Source organism: Mucor mucedo (genome assembly GCF_025094135.1).
Source record: "Mucor mucedo strain NRRL 3635 chromosome Unknown EV154scaffold_12, whole genome shotgun sequence".
Lineage (NCBI taxonomy): Eukaryota > Fungi > Mucoromycota > Mucoromycetes > Mucorales > Mucoraceae > Mucor > Mucor mucedo.
Genome location: NW_026252296.1, coordinates 381,781 through 397,966, shown reverse-complemented (window position 1 = coordinate 397,966; position 16,186 = coordinate 381,781). Strand labels below are relative to the sequence as shown.

The window sequence follows — 16,186 nt, the reverse complement described above, 5'->3', positions numbered from 1 at the left end:
TGTGTAAACTCGAAGCATAACTACTTTAAACCTCAAATACTAATATTATTAATTCGGCGACCTTTTCAGCTTTTAAGCGTGTACCGACAAAAGAAGCTATATCGTGCATGACGACGAAGATGATTTTGGACAACCTCGTTGACTTATCTTCATAATTTGGGACAATGGGTCGATGTATTCAATAAAAAGCACTTGTACTGAATGCGGCTGTTCCATTGTTTATTTTTAAAACCATAATGCTTAATAATGAAGTCAAATCTATCTTTGCGTTCTTTATATACGTACACACAATCAATGTAAAGGCTATTTAACTGCGCTCTAGAGCTCAAAAAACAAAAATTCGACATTACAATCTTTTTTTTTTCAATCATGTTATTATTTAAAGCCTTTATCTTTGTAATTTTTTTCCATATGGTACTGTGTGCAGGACCACCCGAATATATTTCTGTCTTGGCACGTAAACCAACTACAGAAGATATAGTATCATCTTCTCCGACAACTGGGTTGTTACGTACGCTGATGAAAGAACGTTCGGTCAAACGCTCTAAAAGTAATTATTTAATCAAAAGTGGAAAATATCAGATACTAACCCTTCTCTTTCAAAAGATTTTTTGAAAGCAATGAACAGATCTACTTTAGCACAGCTTCCAGATTTACTGACAGGTACAAGAGGGTTTGTGTCTCTTTGGGTATCTGATCTAGAAGATAATAAAGACAATGATGTAGTATTTGATGTATCGAAAACCTTGGATGGATTTAAAGAACCCAAGAGTGAATCTGTTTGTACATTTTGCATCTATCATTGGGCAAGTTTTTTAATGGTCTCTTTAGCTATCAAGATGGTATGGTACCTTATGTTCCTTTCTTTGAAATACTTTTCTTTTTCTTTAATTGATTTATTATAATAAAGTACCTGCATTTTTATAACAAGCGTGTTCCTTATAATGGTGGTACAAATTCATCTGTGATTCATGGCAACATGTGAATGTGAATGGGTGAGGGCCTTGTTTTAAGCCTCCGCAGCAGTCACCAGTTTGTGGGGGAAGAGGGAAAAATCCTTCATGATTTTTTTTTAGGTTGTTTGTTTCATTGTCAAACGCTTTAAAAAAGCAGTAAAGCCTAACCTCCAAAGACGAAATGCGTAATCTTGTTGTACTTGGTGGTTCTTCTCATCCTGAGTTTACCGAAAAAATCTGTAATCGGTTAGGTATTTCAGAAGGAAAGACTCGCCTCAGCAAATTTTCAAACAATGAGACCAGTGTCGAAATGAAGGAGTCTGTTCGTGGACAAGATGTATATATTGTCCAAAGTGCTTGTGGCTCAGTCAATGACAACTTTATTGAGTTACTTATCATGATTAATGGCTGCAAGAGTGCCTCTGCTAAACGTATCACAGCTGTTATTCCTCATTTCCCTTATTCACGCCAACCCGATGTTCCTTTCAAGCAGTCTGGTGCCCCGCTCACATTTTTACCTCCTCAAACTCCTCAGTATCAGCCCAATCAACCCAACAAGGCAGAAGATGTGTCAAAGCAATTGTTGCGCAAGTTGGGACAAGCTGCTCAAGAAGAACAAGAAGTAGAGCAACCCAAAAAGAGTAGTGCACCATACCGTGAATGGCGTGCACGTCCCGGTGTTTTGATCGCTGATCTTTTAACCTGTGCTGGTAAGGGCATATTAGAAAGATGATGGGAAAATATATTCAACTGTTTTTCTTTATATATCTTTCTAGGTGCTGATCATATTATCACTATGGATCTTCATGATGCTCAGGTAAGTTTTTACATAAAAAAGTGATTATGTGCATCATTAATTAAGATGGCTTTAGTACCCTGGATTCTTTGATTGTCCTGTTGATAACCTTACTAGTTTATACACTGCCATCAATTATATTCGCTTAAATATCCCTGACTACTCAAATGCGGTTGTTGTTTCCCCTGATGCTGGTGGAGCAAAGAGGTAAAGAGAGGAGGAAGTTATTATCGTAAAAGATATTAATATCGAGTATGTGTGGATCTTCTAATTTAGAGCTACATCTATTGCGGAGAAATTATGTATGGATTTTGCATTAGTACACAAAGAACGTATCAAGGCACATTCACAAAAGAAGGAATCTATGCTTGTTGGCGATGTACGTGGACGCAACTGTATTTTGATTGACGATATTACCGATACCTCATATACAATCACCAAGGCAGCTCGTTTATTACGGGAAAAGGGTGCCAAAAAGATTTATGCTCTTGTCAGTCATGCTATTCTTTCTGCCGATGCTGTTGACCATATTGGCCAAAGTGCTATTGATGAATTAATTGTCAGTAACTCCGTACCTCAGCATCAGCATATGACTCATCCAAAGATCAAGGTCTTTGATGTCACCTCACTCTTTTCTGAAGCTATTCGCCGTACTCACTTTGGCGAGTCTCTGTCAAAATTATTTGAAGCACAAAACTAGACACACCTCACAATAGACACCTCATCTCAATATGTACACATGCAAAATAAAATAAAATAAAACAAAAAAACTGCCTTTCCCATTCGTTGTAATTCTTCTTGGAGTCAAGTGATGTATGGAGAGAGGATTCGCCTTCTTTTTGTTACGTTAAATGAGTTTTAGCTTGTTGCTTCACATGTCTTGAACATCAAATGCTTTTGCTCTAAGAAGAATGGCATTTTCAAAGCACACGAAAAAAAAAAAAAGAAACCACTACGTTTGCATTATTTCATAGTCACTCCAATTGTCCGGATTAATAATATTTGCGTTTCGTGTTGCTAACCTGAAACAATAAATGAGCTACTGAATTTCCCACCATATTTTCAAAAATACAAGTACTTTCTCTGTGATTAATTATTAACGTAAAGCATTTTTTCCTTGGCAAAACATCGAGGAAAGAAGCTAACTGAATGTCGGTTTCATCCACGACAATCCTGTAAAGTTACATTCGTAACTGAATCTATTATTCGACGAGTCAAAAGATCGCCTGTATCCAAAGGGTTTCTTTTGATACCACTCTTTACCTTCGACCAACATTCTTCAATTGAATCAAGAAAGGGAGGGAATATGGAGGCAAGTCATCGCACTTATAGCTTTTTTCTTCTATGAAAACTCTGATTGCAATTGGTTTGTGAATTGGTGCATTATTCATAAGATAATCCATTTCTATCTAAACAAGCCATCATGCTGTTAAGATAGCTCATGAAATGAGATGATCTTGTACTCACCCTACCATTCATGGCACTTTAAGTAATGCTAGATGCCGATCCAGCACTTTTTTTGTTGTTGTTGGTATAAGTGGACGTACAGCTATTCACTCACTTGGACAAGTATAGTTATTCACTCACTTGGACAAGTGTAGCTATTCACTCACTTGGACAAGTATAAAACAAGTCGTTTCATGAAGTTCTTGCGGTTCTTTCTCAGGCATTAAAGGAAGTGAAGGCAACACAGACAACATTCAAGAAATACACCAAAATCATGGAAAGTGAATTGGATGTAAGTTTCCTTTTTTTATCTTGGTAAGCTCAGTTCCCGTTTTAATAAATTTTGTAATAGGTTTTATTGAATTTGAATCTGTTTACGAGAAAGGCACCGCTTGACGTTGCTTGTTCTTCCGATACAGACGTTATTCCACCAGTCAAAAGTCAAGAAGATCCAATTAGTCAATAATTAGCGGGTGTTTTAAACAACCACCCAAAGATCTGAGTATAAGCGTATTCTCAATGAAAGCCAATATGGTAATATTATCCAGCAATGTTATCAAATGACTATGATTCAACATTCGGAAGAACTTTTAATATTTCTAATAAAACACATTTTGTGGAAAAATAACCCTGTGCTACATTTAAATGTCCTCATCAGTGTAGAATGAATCTGTTCCCCTGTATGTGTTTTAGCAGACGTTGCTTTTTCTAATGAAGAAAATATGCAACCGTTTTGATTTAAGTGGTAGTGATATTATTTGTTTTTAAAAAAAATGGTCAATGGAATGTTTTATTCATCTGTACAGTTGGTATCGTAGAAAATTTTAAACCATCTGTAAATCTCTGGATCAGGCAAATTGCTTTTAATTGCATTTATGACGTAGGACATCAATTGGAGATTATCAATACCCCAAGCTTCTGGATCACGTTTACTGTAATATAATGGGACACGGTGATCAACTGTTAGAGACCAATATGGGCATCTTTTTGCGCTAAACTTTGGAAAAGCAATTTCACAGTTTGTAACAGCACACTTGAACCTATTTTGATAACACATGATTGTCAATTCCTTAGTTGTAGCCAAACTTTGGCCGTCACAGTTGTTGTGTGTCAATCGTGATTCCATTTGTTGTCTTCTTTGTTTCATTTTTTTAACAATGATGTCATAAGTCATAGTGGGAGGTTGATCGTGTTGAGGTATTTTCCCCGTTGACAGCCATGATATGAAACTTACACGTTCGTAGTCGTATACGAGTATATTTCGTAATCTAAAATAAATGATTAGTGGACCCTCTTCTTCTTTTTAAGTTTATGAAACTTGCCTCCGACACCCCAAACAGAGACCACCTTTGCCATCTTGGGCTAACTGAAATTCGTTTTCAGTACCAGCCATTTTGACCTGGCAGTCAATACATAGTTTAAAAGTGTACAGTAGTCGCTCGATTTAAGGGTGTTCGATTTAAGGGTATTTTCTATTTAAGGGTGGATTTTGTAAAAACAGCTTCCGTCCCCAGCATTAACACCACTAAACCACTATTCTATTTAAGGGTGAGATTCCAATTCCCCATACCCTTAAATCGAACGATTTGACAGTGTATTTTTGACTTTTTTCTAACTTTTTGATCAAATATATTAAATGTCCGAATAAAAATAAATATTTCGCAGTAATGATCATATTTCACGGTTAAAAATGGCGTAGTGACTTCTGTTTAAAATAGTCACGCTTTTCGATTTAAGGGTATTTTCTATTTAAGGGTGAGATTTCCGAAATTTTTGGTCACCCTTAAATCGAGCGACTACTGTACTTGGGAAAAAGTAAAAAAGATAACGTCAGCAAATTAGACAAGAAAAAAAAATCAAATAGGATAAGCTTACTGTGGTGGATTTAACTTTTTCGTGAAATGCTTGGATGTACTGTAGAAAATATATAAGTAACCGTGTAATCTAATATTTGTCTTTACCTGCCTTTTCATTAGTGAGTGGAGTGTAATATTTTATAGTCTGTATCTTGATTTGGTATATCCTCTTCGGGGCGGGAATGAAATCATGGAGAAACTGTGCGTCGTCGTTGTTGTCGTCGTCACTCTGTTCGGAGTCAGAGGAGATTATAATGACTTCGGGACCATCGGGAATACCTCTGTATAAATCGACAGGGTTTTCAGACGATGCCCTACCATCAAGTAAAACCTCGACTTGACTTACAGGAGTTTCGTTCGACACCGTGTCTTCAGCAGCTTGAAATTTATCAATGGCTTCTCGCATGACAACATCCTCGTCCGAAGAAGGTTGACTAGATAATTGTCGGAGGCGTTTAAGATAATTATAAAAAGCTGAATCATCGAAGTCATCCATTTTAGTTTTTGGAAAATCTTTTTAAAGAAAGAAAAGATTACTTGCGCAGTAAGGTAGGAGAGGCGCTTTTTATTTGTTTTTTTTCTTTTTTTTTTCGCCAATCTTTCCACAAACAAACAAAAAATAACGAATACCTTGGTCATATTTTTTTTTTTTTTGAAAATGATGGTGTTTTACAAATGGAACAAGTTATTAGTAAAAGGTTCTCGTAATATTATGAAAGTTTAAACAGTTCAAGTTTAATATGTTTAATTTATTAATATATGTCTTATTTATTTCAAAATCAATACTTTGTGTTGCCATTTTTGGTGTTTATCACAGCCTTACATCGGTAGTTCATACTTCCGACCAATTTATCTAAAAAAACGTTTTGTGTTATATCATACCACTCATCACGGAGAGCTGCTTCTAACTGATTATTTATCTGATATCTACGTCTCTCTATGCTTTACTCCAAGTAAGCCCAGGCATGATCAATTGAATTGAGTTCTGGGTTTTGGGCAGGCCAAAAAAAAAATCATAACTGTTAACACCACATCTTGCTTTATACTAGCTTGCATAGCTGCCAATATGACAGGAAGTGCCAAAAATAAAGCTCCTGGATGTTTCTTAAGTTATATTTTTTGACAAACAGTTGATATGGGCCTCCTGATTTATTATGCCCGTCATAATAACAAAAGGTCCTAATCCCCTAACCCAAATACACCTCCAAATTATAACTGACAAGGTCTGTATAATACTTTTCTCCTTCTTTTCTGATCACTCGGACCCCTCCATCACTACCTTGGATGTTAAACTTCGACTCATCCGACCAATAATAACATTTTCCCACTGCTCCGTGGTCCAATTGACGTGTTATTTGGCCCAATCAAGCCGATTTTTTTCTTTTATTGCTCCGTAATACGTGTCTTATGAGCTGCCCAAAAGGACCCAAAGCCCATAATATAATGCAATAAAGAGATAACTTTTCTTCAGGTCCCTCTCCCCTCTTTTTTTTTGATCTTTGAATCGGGACTTGAAAATATTCCTGTTGTGAGGGAAAGCTGAAAATTGATTGGCTAGTTGGGTATACGGTTGCTTCAGGCTCGATATTCCTCTCACTTGCTTTTCTTACCTTAAACCTCAAGTTTTTTATTTTTTAAAATGAACAAGACAGCTCATTAATAAGTAAATTGACAAAGAGAACACATGTTTGAAGAGATACAGGGTTTTTATTACCGAAAAGAAGTGAATTTTACAAATACTCGCTCTTTTCTCTTACTTCTTGTTCACGCAGGCCATAATGTTTCGTCACTTGCACGAGGAAGAAATAACATTCAGCTGCTTTTTACATTGGACCTGATTTAATAACTAGGCAAGGGGACGTGTGTCCTACCTAGTCAAAGCCCATTTGGGAAGGCTGTTTTATGAGACGGAAAACTTCTTTATGACGACACATAGACATAGTTGATTTCTGATTCGCTTGATACACTGTCTGAATTTGAAGAATATAATAAAAACACCGGCCCAGTTTTTGTTTGCCCTCGCCTCTTTTTTCTTTTTTTTCCTCATGAACAGCTTGAAACACATATCACTTGTTACCTTGGTGGTGCAGAATAGCGCCCTTATCCTGATGATGCGCTATACACGGGCAAGTGTACCGGAGGACAAGCTATATTTAGCTTCGACAGCCGTCCTTATGAGTGAAGTTCTGAAAACACTCGTATGTCTTGTTGTTGTATATACTTTATTACCAACTCACAAAAAAACAATACCGAAATTAGCAACATTCTTATACCACGAACTCATTGTCAACTGGAGAGAAACTGTGAAGTTAGCTCTACCTGCCATCTTGTACTTGATACAGGTAAGCAGGCAACAATGAAATTACCTGCCTGATATTTACGTGTCATTTCTTTTTTAAGAATAATCTACAGTATGTGGCTGCCACCAATTTGGATGCTGCTACTTTTCAAGTAACATACCAGTTAAAGATCTTGACAACGGCTTTTTTCAGTGTGGTCATTCTCAAACGAAAATTATCGACTCGTAAATGGATTGCCTTGGCGATATTGACCGCCGGCATTGCATTGGTTGTTATGCCCAAAGGAGAAAAGAAAATAATAGCCACAGAACAAGAAACATCTATCGGAAATCAGTCGAATGCCAAAGGCCTGCTATCTGTATTCACAGCTTGCATATTATCAGGAATCGCTGGTGTATATTTCGAAAAGATCGTAAAGACCGCTACAAAAGAAGTGGACCTAGAAAAAGATAAAAATTACGATTCAGAACAAGCGATAAAGACTCAATTATGGATCCGCAATATACAATTGTCACTGTTCTCAGTTATATTGGGCTGTATATTTGTAGTGGGCTTACAAGATGGCACTAAAATCATCCAAGATGGATTCTTCCAAAATTATTCGTATCTGACTTGGATGGTTATTTTGATCCAAGCAGGTGGAGGATTGATTGTAGGCTTAGTGGTGCGATACGCAGATAATATCTTGAAAGGCTTTGCCACAAGTATCAGTATTATCTTGTCGAGTTTTATTAGCTTTTGGTTATTTAATTTCGAGATAACAGTGACGTTTGGAATAGGTGCATTACTTGTTGTATACGCCACTTATATGTACGGAAGTTCCTCTTAATTTTTAAATATATATATGTACAACAAAATTGTTTATTTTTCCCATCTTCTTTATACTGCTTCGTTACATTATGATCGATCATCATCCTTTCTTCTACGCTTAGCTAATGGTTTTTCCCAAGGAGAGTCACGACTAGAAGTATCTTGATCGACTAAATGAGTGTATTTCGTACGTCCAGCTAAACCGAAATTCTTGACTTGCATGATTTTCGGTAATACATCCTTATTACGCACCTCATCAATTGTGGGAGCTGAATAATCACGTTGAAGCACTTCTGATTCAGGATCTTGATAAAATGCACCTTTGTGATAGTATTTTTGCATAAACGTATGTTGTCCTTTCTCCTTGTTTTTGCTTTCCTTGGCTCTTTCTAAATCCTCTTTTAATCGAACATCTTCCGGAAGTGCTCTTCTACGTTCTAATTCTTCCTCTTCCTTTTCGCGACTATACACATATCTCATGAGTGATTACTTTCATCAATACAATACATTAACTTACGCAATACGTTCTTCTCGGTCACGTTTAATACGGTTCAATTCTCTGATTCTCCAAGCGTCAAATTCAGCTTCTTCATCTAAACCATCCGTGTCATCCACAGCATCCTCATACTCGGTAATTTCCTTTTGTGTGGCTATAAAAGAAAAGAATTAATACCTCATCATCTTTCTTGTATGATTAGCTTACCTTCTTCTTTTTCACGTCGAAGCTCTTCGGCCAACATGTCATGCGATTGTTTCTTTCTTTCTTCAAGTTCCAGCTCCAGTCGCTTTTCACGTTCCTCCTCTTCCTTTGCAAGCTTTTCTTGTTGCAAAATTGTTTCGCGGCGGGCTCTAATTTTAAAAGTTTGGTAAAAAAAAGAAAAGAAAGAAAGTCCACGCTTCGTCTTACTTTGGTATAAATACAGGCTTTGGTAAGCGAGCAATTGTATCTTCTTCTTCACTGGACGATTCATACTCACTCGATCCCTATACATGTATAAGTCATCTAAATGCTGTCTCCTTTTCTAATGCTAACCTCTTCTTCTGAGCCCTCTTCAGATCCCTCTTGTTCGGATTCTAGTTCCTCTTCTTGCTGTTGCAAAGCTCTTTGTTTTAAAAGCATGCGCTCTCTTGCTTTTTCATCCTCGTCAACATCCTCTTCTTCTTCGTCGGATTCAACCTGACGTCTTCTTCTTCTTCCCGAATCCTCATCGACATGTTGAGTTTGTTGTGCTTGCTGCAATCTTCTTAATCTACGATCGGTACTTGCATCTTTTTCGGAAATGGTGGTTTGTTTTACACCTGTGTCAACCTCTTTTTGGGCAAATTGAACCTCGCCTCTCTTTCGTCGAACGGGCTCCTCAATTTGTTCCTCCTCTTCTTCCGAATCGGAAAGATCATCAACGTAATTCTCAGGAACTTGTCCTGCTCTGTAACGCCTTGCCTGGTTTTGAGGTCTTTGTTGCTTTTGAGTAGGTCTAGCTGACATATTTCTATTTGAGTAACGAGAGAGAAGAAGAGAAGAAAAAAAAGAATTTTAAAAATTGTCCAAAACGTCACAATAAAATAGATTACCGGACTCATCTTTATTTTGTGTTTTTATTGCAAGAATTAAGGGTGAGACGAACCCCCTTATTTAAAACTATTAAACAAATTCATATTCTTCCTCTGATGCTTTATTACTGACAGCAACAGAGTTTGTGGATCGAGTAGATCTAGGCTTTGGGGAAACAGCTGGAGAGTTATGTCGAGATGACGCTGACTGACTCTTGCCTCCATTGGGAGTAAGATGGTCCGGATATGCCATAGTATTAGCAAGTTTTCTTCCTTCCACAAACAGAGCTTCAAATATTTCATGGCCTAGACCTTTTTGCCTTTCAATCACTTCCTTCTCAAGCTTAAAGCTGGCAGGAATGATGGTTTGAATAAATTGTTCAAGGCGGTCTTCAGTTAAGATAATCATTCGTAAGACGGGAAGAGTGACTTCAATTACAGGCGTGTCTGAACCCATCAATGCATTATGGAGTATTGAAACATGTTTTGCAAAATATGTTGAATCATCGGGATTGACTTCTTGTTTTAAAAGGGCTAGCAATGCATCAACATCATCCTTCGTATTAGAATATTCGGCACTGAGCGCAATAAAATTACAAATTGCATCCCAAGCATCGAATTCAACTTCAAGCGTTGTCATCAACCAAAATAACTCAGTTGCCATTGTATGTAATTCTCCATTATTCAAATGCTCTGATTTATCCGGGTTGTATAAGGAAAAGTAAAAGTTTGCTTTTGACATAATATCCTAAATGGAGTAAATCAATTAGGTTACAGATGTGATTTACGGCCAACTAAAAACTTTGCTTACCCCTCGAAGAATTTCTCCAAGCTTGCTGATAGTATCATTTAATGTGATGCCAAAATGATTCTTGTCGGATTTAAAGTAATTAAACAATCGAAGTATAAAAGCTTCAGAAACTTCTTGCATCACCTGCAGATTTTCAGAATTGCCACTGCTATTGATATTGGCAGGTTTTGCCCAAGTAGTCATATGTTCCAACATCTTTGTAAATGCAATCAAATCCATTTCGGGCTGTTCATGACCATCTTTCGCATAATACAACGCACCAAAAAAGTGGTCGTAAATATTCGATATTTCTTCAGGCCCAAAGTGAGCAGTGTTCTTAACATGTCTCAAAGCATTGCGCTTGGTAAAGGATTCGACACCACCGATAATTTTAAGCTCGTTTTCTTTGCGGTATTTGTTGATTTTATCAGATGTTACTTTGTTAAAGTCGGTATACTGAATGAACTATTAATGAAAGGTGTTCATAAGATATAAGAGCAATGTAACTTACGGCAGATTTCATCAATTGCTTAAATATCGTAAACTTCTTGGCATAGTCTTCTTCCGTTGTACCCTCTGGCAAATTTAACGAAGCGAAAAAGTTTTTAACAACAATGAGTAATTCCGAGTCGTCGTCAACCTCACATAGTTCTTTTTCGTGCGCTTTCAACACAGCTACAATAAAATATTTAGAATGGTAATTAACGTAATTGATATTGTCATTTACCGAGACTAAATATAGATAAAAAAAAAGTCAATACAGTTTTTTTTTTCTTGCTGAATCAGCTAATTATGACTTACGCAATTTGAAAAAGTATCTTTGGTCCTTCCATAAAAAAGCAATCAAGTATACGGAAAGCAAATGGCAAGGGCATTGAATTGATGAATAATGTAAGAAACCAAGGAAGACAGGCCACAGAAAGCTGTATATCCTTTTCTTTGAAATGTAAAGTGATGTTGGGCAAGTATTTTTCAACAAGTCTTTCAAGAACAACTTGATCCAATAAAACACCGTACATGGATGAACTATAAATCACAAAATAGCTCAATTATTAACATTTCTTTACTTTTCCGATAATAAATCCAGTTTACCTATAATATCCAGGACACAGTTGATCTACTAGCGTATTTAAAGTCCAAAAAGCTTGCTCCTCTGTCATGTAGCTAGAAAAACAAAGAGTTAGGTTTTCTTAAAGACAAAATCACAATACAATGATATAATTACATCAGTAATGAAGAAGTAACAATATTCATTGCTTGACAATAGCCAATATCCGGATTTTTCCATGAATATGCTGTCAATACTCTTCGCAAACGATCGATTCCTTCTGGTGCTTGATAAGCAGCATATTCAGGAAGTGATCTATCAAATTACTGTTATTACCAAATAACTTGCATGTGTGTGTTTGTGCTAAATTTTACCTGTGCAAATCCTTATCAATGTCATCCATCGAGGGCGATACTTCATTTTTATGAGTCTCCAATAAATTTTCATATAATCCATGGTTGGCAAATCGAAGAAATATGGATCCCGAACAAACTTCCCATATTTCTCCTCTTAATGAATTTGGCAAACCTTCCTTCACCATTTCTGAGAAAACGTACGGCTGTTTACATAATGTAAGATTTCTACCATTTTCTATTGAGAATATGCGCACGTAAAAAAAAAAAGCTTAGTCCCTGACATGGTGGTTTGTTCAAGTGTTCGTAAATTTACCCTGAAAATAGTCTACCCAAATTGCAGTTTTTTCGTCGTCCTTTTCTACAGTGGTGTCACTTTTAAATCCGAATTGGAGTCCTAATCCGCCAATGGGATCTGAAATATGAATAGGACCTTCTGGTGTTTGTAAAAGTTCCTCTGATTTACAAGTCGACAAAAATAACTTTAATGAACCCTTCATATTCAGCACGTTTGCTTCCAATCCAATTTTCAGAAAATCACAAAATTTCTCACATGCTGTTTTCTCGGCCTATTTCCTGCCTATTAAAAATCATAAAATAACTCTAGCGTGTGTGTACTTACATCGACTTTCAGATAGTGAGTCATTTTATGCCACGTTTTAAATGATAATGCAGATCTGTGATGATCGTCATTTATTCTTTCGAATCGCGTTATGGTGTAGAGAGGAAGAATGAAGGACTGATGCGATATTCCAGGCTTTGTCATTGAAGCTACATCACCAGATTGAAATGCCAAGAAATTCTGTGATTGATATAATTTACCAGGATACATGTTTTTTCTGACGATTGCAGAAGCTGGTAGCTTTGATTTGTTGTCTGGATCCATATCACATATATAGCACACATTTATCTCATCAATGACTTTCTCGGTATCGGGGAGTCTAAATAAACGACGAAAGGTTTCATCTCTCTTTCTATGCTGGAGTACATCTTTCAATGGATTGTTGGGGCCATGCGGTATCTCAGAAGACCTTCTACCTTCCATAGCTGGGCTGGTGGATAAACGATCGACTGATTCGCCTTTGAATGCGTTTGAGTTTGAATTTTTCAATAGTCGATGAACCGAATCACCTGTTAATTGAACCAGGACGTCATAGACCTATCATGTAACTATTAGAATATACTTTGTATCCTTTAATATGAAGCTTACCTCATCACGATTAAACATATTGGAAAAGAGATACTAAACAATCGCTTGATTAATTTTTGTAGTCTCGAGATTTCAACAAGTTGTGCTTACCTCCTGATTGTCCTTTGTTGTAACACGCATGCTATGTCGGAACAACTTTCTTATGGGCTCTTTAAATATATCCTTAATATCCTTCAACTCGATCAAAACTTTGAGCTCGAAACCAATCAAGTACGAGTAAAATGCCAAGTAATTCTCTGAAATATACATCCATCCTTGTCTACTATTGCACGAGCAAGAGTAATCTAAAAGAAAAAATCAACATCACATTTTATCAGATCGTTTATTTTTTTCCCTTACAATTCACGAGACGTTCAGTTGATTTTACATTAAATGTTTGTCGAAAAGTACGAGATGCATTTCTTATGATATCATCGTGCAAAAGGTCATCTGTGTCATTATCTTACGTAATATAAATAAAAAGGATTAGCCAAATTTGTTTGAGCACATGTCATTGATCTTACCGGTAATAGTGGAGGATACAATCATGTTCATCTGTTTAATCATCCATTCTTCTTTTGCAAACGAAGTGGGTATATCTTCTAATTCGGGTAACATATTTATTTTAATCCAATCCCAAGCTGCCTCAATGGCTTCTTCAGAGTCCGAAGCTGCTATTTGTAGACATGTTGCGTTAGGTTCTCGTTGGAAAAGGATTCGAAACGGGGGTTGTTTTGCGTCAAACCTTTTGCGGGGAAAGGAAAAAGAATTATTATCAAGCGTTTGGGTACAAAAAAAAAATTAAATGTCTTATTACAAGTTAGTTATAGTACTGAATACATTTTTGAATATTGCGTTGCCAGGTTCGTGAGACCGTTGAAGCATAAAGTACTGATTTTGCTGTTCAATTGTCCAAAAAGGTACAAGAGTGTTATCTGTTGAGGTGGGTAAACTGAAAGTCTATATGATATGTTAGTTTCTTTCTCTTGTTAAAATGAACGGGATATCATGTTACGTTTTTCGGTATCTTGTTTAAACTTGACGACATGATTTTTTTTACGAAAGGAAACGGAAAAAAGGTAAAAAAAAAAAAAAATTATTCAAACAATCTGGGAATACCCTTTGAAATATTATTTTCAAACACAGCTGTATTATTCGTGCTGCGCCGTTGAGACATTTGGTGTTTACAACTTTTGCATGATTTGTAGGTGAGATGAGAAATACAAATGTGAAATTTATGCCACACCAGATAGAGTTTGAGAAAGAGAAAAGTGCCTGGAAACTCTTGTTTTAAACTAGTTACGAAAGCTTTTTCTGCCAAGAATGGCAGCGTTTACATTTGTGGTGCCAAGACTTTCCTTAGTAATTTTAAGATTGATCATATCTTTATTATTCAACTACTGGAGAAAAGTAACAAAGTATCTAACAGTATATTACTGGAATACAAAACCTCTCAATGTTACATGATGTTTTTATTGCCTTAAAATTCTAACACTCGTTCTCCCATGCTTTTTTCAGAATGTCTTGGCTGTAGATAAAGGTCATGTCTAGGAACAGCTGTATGAGACACTTATTAAATGGAATAATTATGCTGCAATTAATTTGTTTGTTATTGAAGTATGTATCCTTGCTCGATTGCACAACTTTAATTTTGTTCAAAAACTTGACGCATATCAAACGTGTTAACCCATTGCTAGTTTACTAATACAGGAAAAAAATTGGTACTTGGCTGACAGGTTAAATGGATCATCAAAGGGACATACAATTAAGCCATGTAAAGAAAGAAACAGTTGAATATGTGCCATACATCAAACATAAAGATGTGCCCTAACCTCTACTAAATCACGCACCATGTAAATTTTGCCACAGAGTAACAAAATAGATACATTTTACGGAGAGCTATGTTCCTTTGTGTACATAAACCTCTTACATTTATAAACATGTAGTGCCTTCTATTGAACTGTAATATTGAGAACTGGGTATTGGCTAAGGGCATGTTTATTTTTTATTTAGATATTCTTAGACACAAATCATTGTATTAAAGCCTTTATTGACAGGTACTTTTCAAACATGTTCCAGCCTCATTAAGAAAGACAACAGCGAAGTAGAGGAAGCTGAAAAAAGATCTTAAGCAAAAATAAAGCGAAAGGATATCCTTTGATTTATATCCATATAAAAAATTTACATCAACTACAGTTTTTACATTGAATTCTCTACAACCAAATTGATAGATTGATTTTCTACATCAGAAGATAAGGAGAATTTCTTGTCTGGATGAGACAAAAACTGACATAACGCATAGAAAGCATTACGAGGTTGATTGTTCAGAGGAGTGATATATAAATCAGAAAGAAACATCAAACATTTTTCTGCCCAGAAAGTAGATTTAAGCTTTACTAAATGTCTATTTTGTTCGTTTGATCCAAGGCTTTCTTTGTTAGCAATAATCAATACAGTTGGTAGATACTTGAATCTTTCGGCAACAAGTGCACAATACTGTACAATGTCCACCATTGATGCTTCATTAATTTCACTTTGAATGGTAACAAGTAATGGGTTGAAACGTTCATCACTTTCATTTTGTGAGGTGTATACTTTAAAAAAACTTTCAGTCTCTGGCGAAACAGTTTGATCCACTACGTAACTGTTTTTTGGGACGTATGTACCTGCAAATAAAGTCATGTGTTATATCAAAGCATAATGCTTTGTGAGAAATCAGTGACGTATCATACCAATCATGAATCGAACGATCAAATTGATTATCTCTTGTTCATTTAGTAGAGGCTCAGCTATAAGATTTGTATTTGACTCCCATTTGAATGGTAGATTAGGGATATCTGGGTTCTCGTCTACTTTCGACTTATTTTCATAGTTTCTTTTTTCTCAAAGGCAGTTAAAAGCTTACCATTAGCTTCGTTCAACATTGCGTAGAGAAATCACTATCGACTTAGAAGAAACCTGTCTCTTTCGACAATAATGCGCGAAAAAGACTGACGATGACGACAGTTTGTAGAAAGAACAGCAGTCTCCATCACGTGTAACCACATCCTCTCGGAAAAGATGCGCCTGATTTATTTTTTGTGTGCGACTT

The 16,186-nt window shown here is 36.2% G+C and overlaps 7 protein-coding genes across 7 annotated transcripts; 3 read left to right on the top strand and 4 right to left on the bottom strand.

Annotated features, from left to right (window-relative positions):
• Positions 1-24: 24 nt before the first annotated feature.
• Positions 25-985, top strand: EV154DRAFT_575198 (uncharacterized protein; the record flags this gene model as incomplete). The annotated part of the gene is made up of 3 exons (XM_051606448.1): positions 25-550; positions 607-842; positions 911-985. Exons 1-3 carry the CDS (start codon positions 370-372, stop codon positions 983-985), a joined length of 492 nt encoding a protein of 163 aa, XP_051461664.1. The 5' UTR covers positions 25-369.
• Positions 986-1,087: 102 nt separating this feature from the next.
• On the top strand, positions 1,088-2,534 carry EV154DRAFT_496390 (phosphoribosyltransferase-like protein). The gene is made up of 4 exons (XM_051600146.1): positions 1,088-1,666; positions 1,733-1,773; positions 1,829-1,959; positions 2,029-2,534. The coding sequence occupies exons 1-4, from the start codon at positions 1,138-1,140 to the stop codon at positions 2,450-2,452; spliced, it is 1,125 nt and encodes a 374-aa protein (XP_051461663.1). The 5' UTR covers positions 1,088-1,137; the 3' UTR covers positions 2,453-2,534.
• A 1,439-nt stretch (positions 2,535-3,973) lies between these two features.
• On the bottom strand, positions 3,974-4,641 carry EV154DRAFT_496382 (uncharacterized protein). The gene is made up of 2 exons (XM_051600145.1): positions 4,521-4,641; positions 3,974-4,466 (listed from the first exon to the last, which is right to left on the bottom strand). The coding sequence occupies exons 1-2, from the start codon at positions 4,589-4,591 to the stop codon at positions 3,989-3,991; spliced, it is 549 nt and encodes a 182-aa protein (XP_051461662.1). The 5' UTR covers positions 4,592-4,641; the 3' UTR covers positions 3,974-3,988.
• A 2,524-nt stretch (positions 4,642-7,165) lies between these two features.
• Positions 7,166-8,183, top strand: EV154DRAFT_413596 (UDP-galactose transporter; the record flags this gene model as incomplete). The annotated part of the gene is made up of 2 exons (XM_051595571.1): positions 7,166-7,396; positions 7,455-8,183. 2 exons carry the CDS (start codon positions 7,166-7,168, stop codon positions 8,181-8,183), a joined length of 960 nt encoding a protein of 319 aa, XP_051461661.1.
• Positions 8,184-8,217: 34 nt separating this feature from the next.
• EV154DRAFT_38170 (splicing factor, Prp19-binding domain-containing protein) lies at positions 8,218-9,686 on the bottom strand. Its single transcript, XM_051595023.1, has 5 exons — positions 9,198-9,686; positions 9,072-9,148; positions 8,868-9,013; positions 8,682-8,814; positions 8,218-8,627 (listed from the first exon to the last, which is right to left on the bottom strand). The coding sequence occupies exons 1-5, from the start codon at positions 9,648-9,650 to the stop codon at positions 8,252-8,254; spliced, it is 1,185 nt and encodes a 394-aa protein (XP_051461660.1). The 5' UTR covers positions 9,651-9,686; the 3' UTR covers positions 8,218-8,251.
• Positions 9,482-13,090, bottom strand: EV154DRAFT_38213 (rab-GTPase-TBC domain-containing protein). The gene is made up of 10 exons (XM_051595024.1): positions 12,529-13,090; positions 12,223-12,475; positions 11,928-12,144; positions 11,731-11,868; positions 11,598-11,669; positions 11,307-11,531; positions 11,233-11,237; positions 11,017-11,180; positions 10,527-10,961; positions 9,482-10,463 (listed from the first exon to the last, which is right to left on the bottom strand). Exons 1-10 carry the CDS (start codon positions 12,949-12,951, stop codon positions 9,807-9,809), a joined length of 2,589 nt encoding a protein of 862 aa, XP_051461659.1. The 5' UTR covers positions 12,952-13,090; the 3' UTR covers positions 9,482-9,806.
• A 1,726-nt stretch (positions 13,091-14,816) lies between these two features.
• On the bottom strand, positions 14,817-16,103 carry EV154DRAFT_496368 (uncharacterized protein). The gene is made up of 4 exons (XM_051600144.1): positions 15,829-16,103; positions 15,153-15,762; positions 14,965-15,087; positions 14,817-14,869 (listed from the first exon to the last, which is right to left on the bottom strand). Exons 1-2 carry the CDS (start codon positions 15,832-15,834, stop codon positions 15,295-15,297), a joined length of 474 nt encoding a protein of 157 aa, XP_051461658.1. The 5' UTR covers positions 15,835-16,103; the 3' UTR covers positions 14,817-14,869; positions 14,965-15,087; positions 15,153-15,294.
• Between the last annotated feature and the right edge of the window lie 83 nt (positions 16,104-16,186).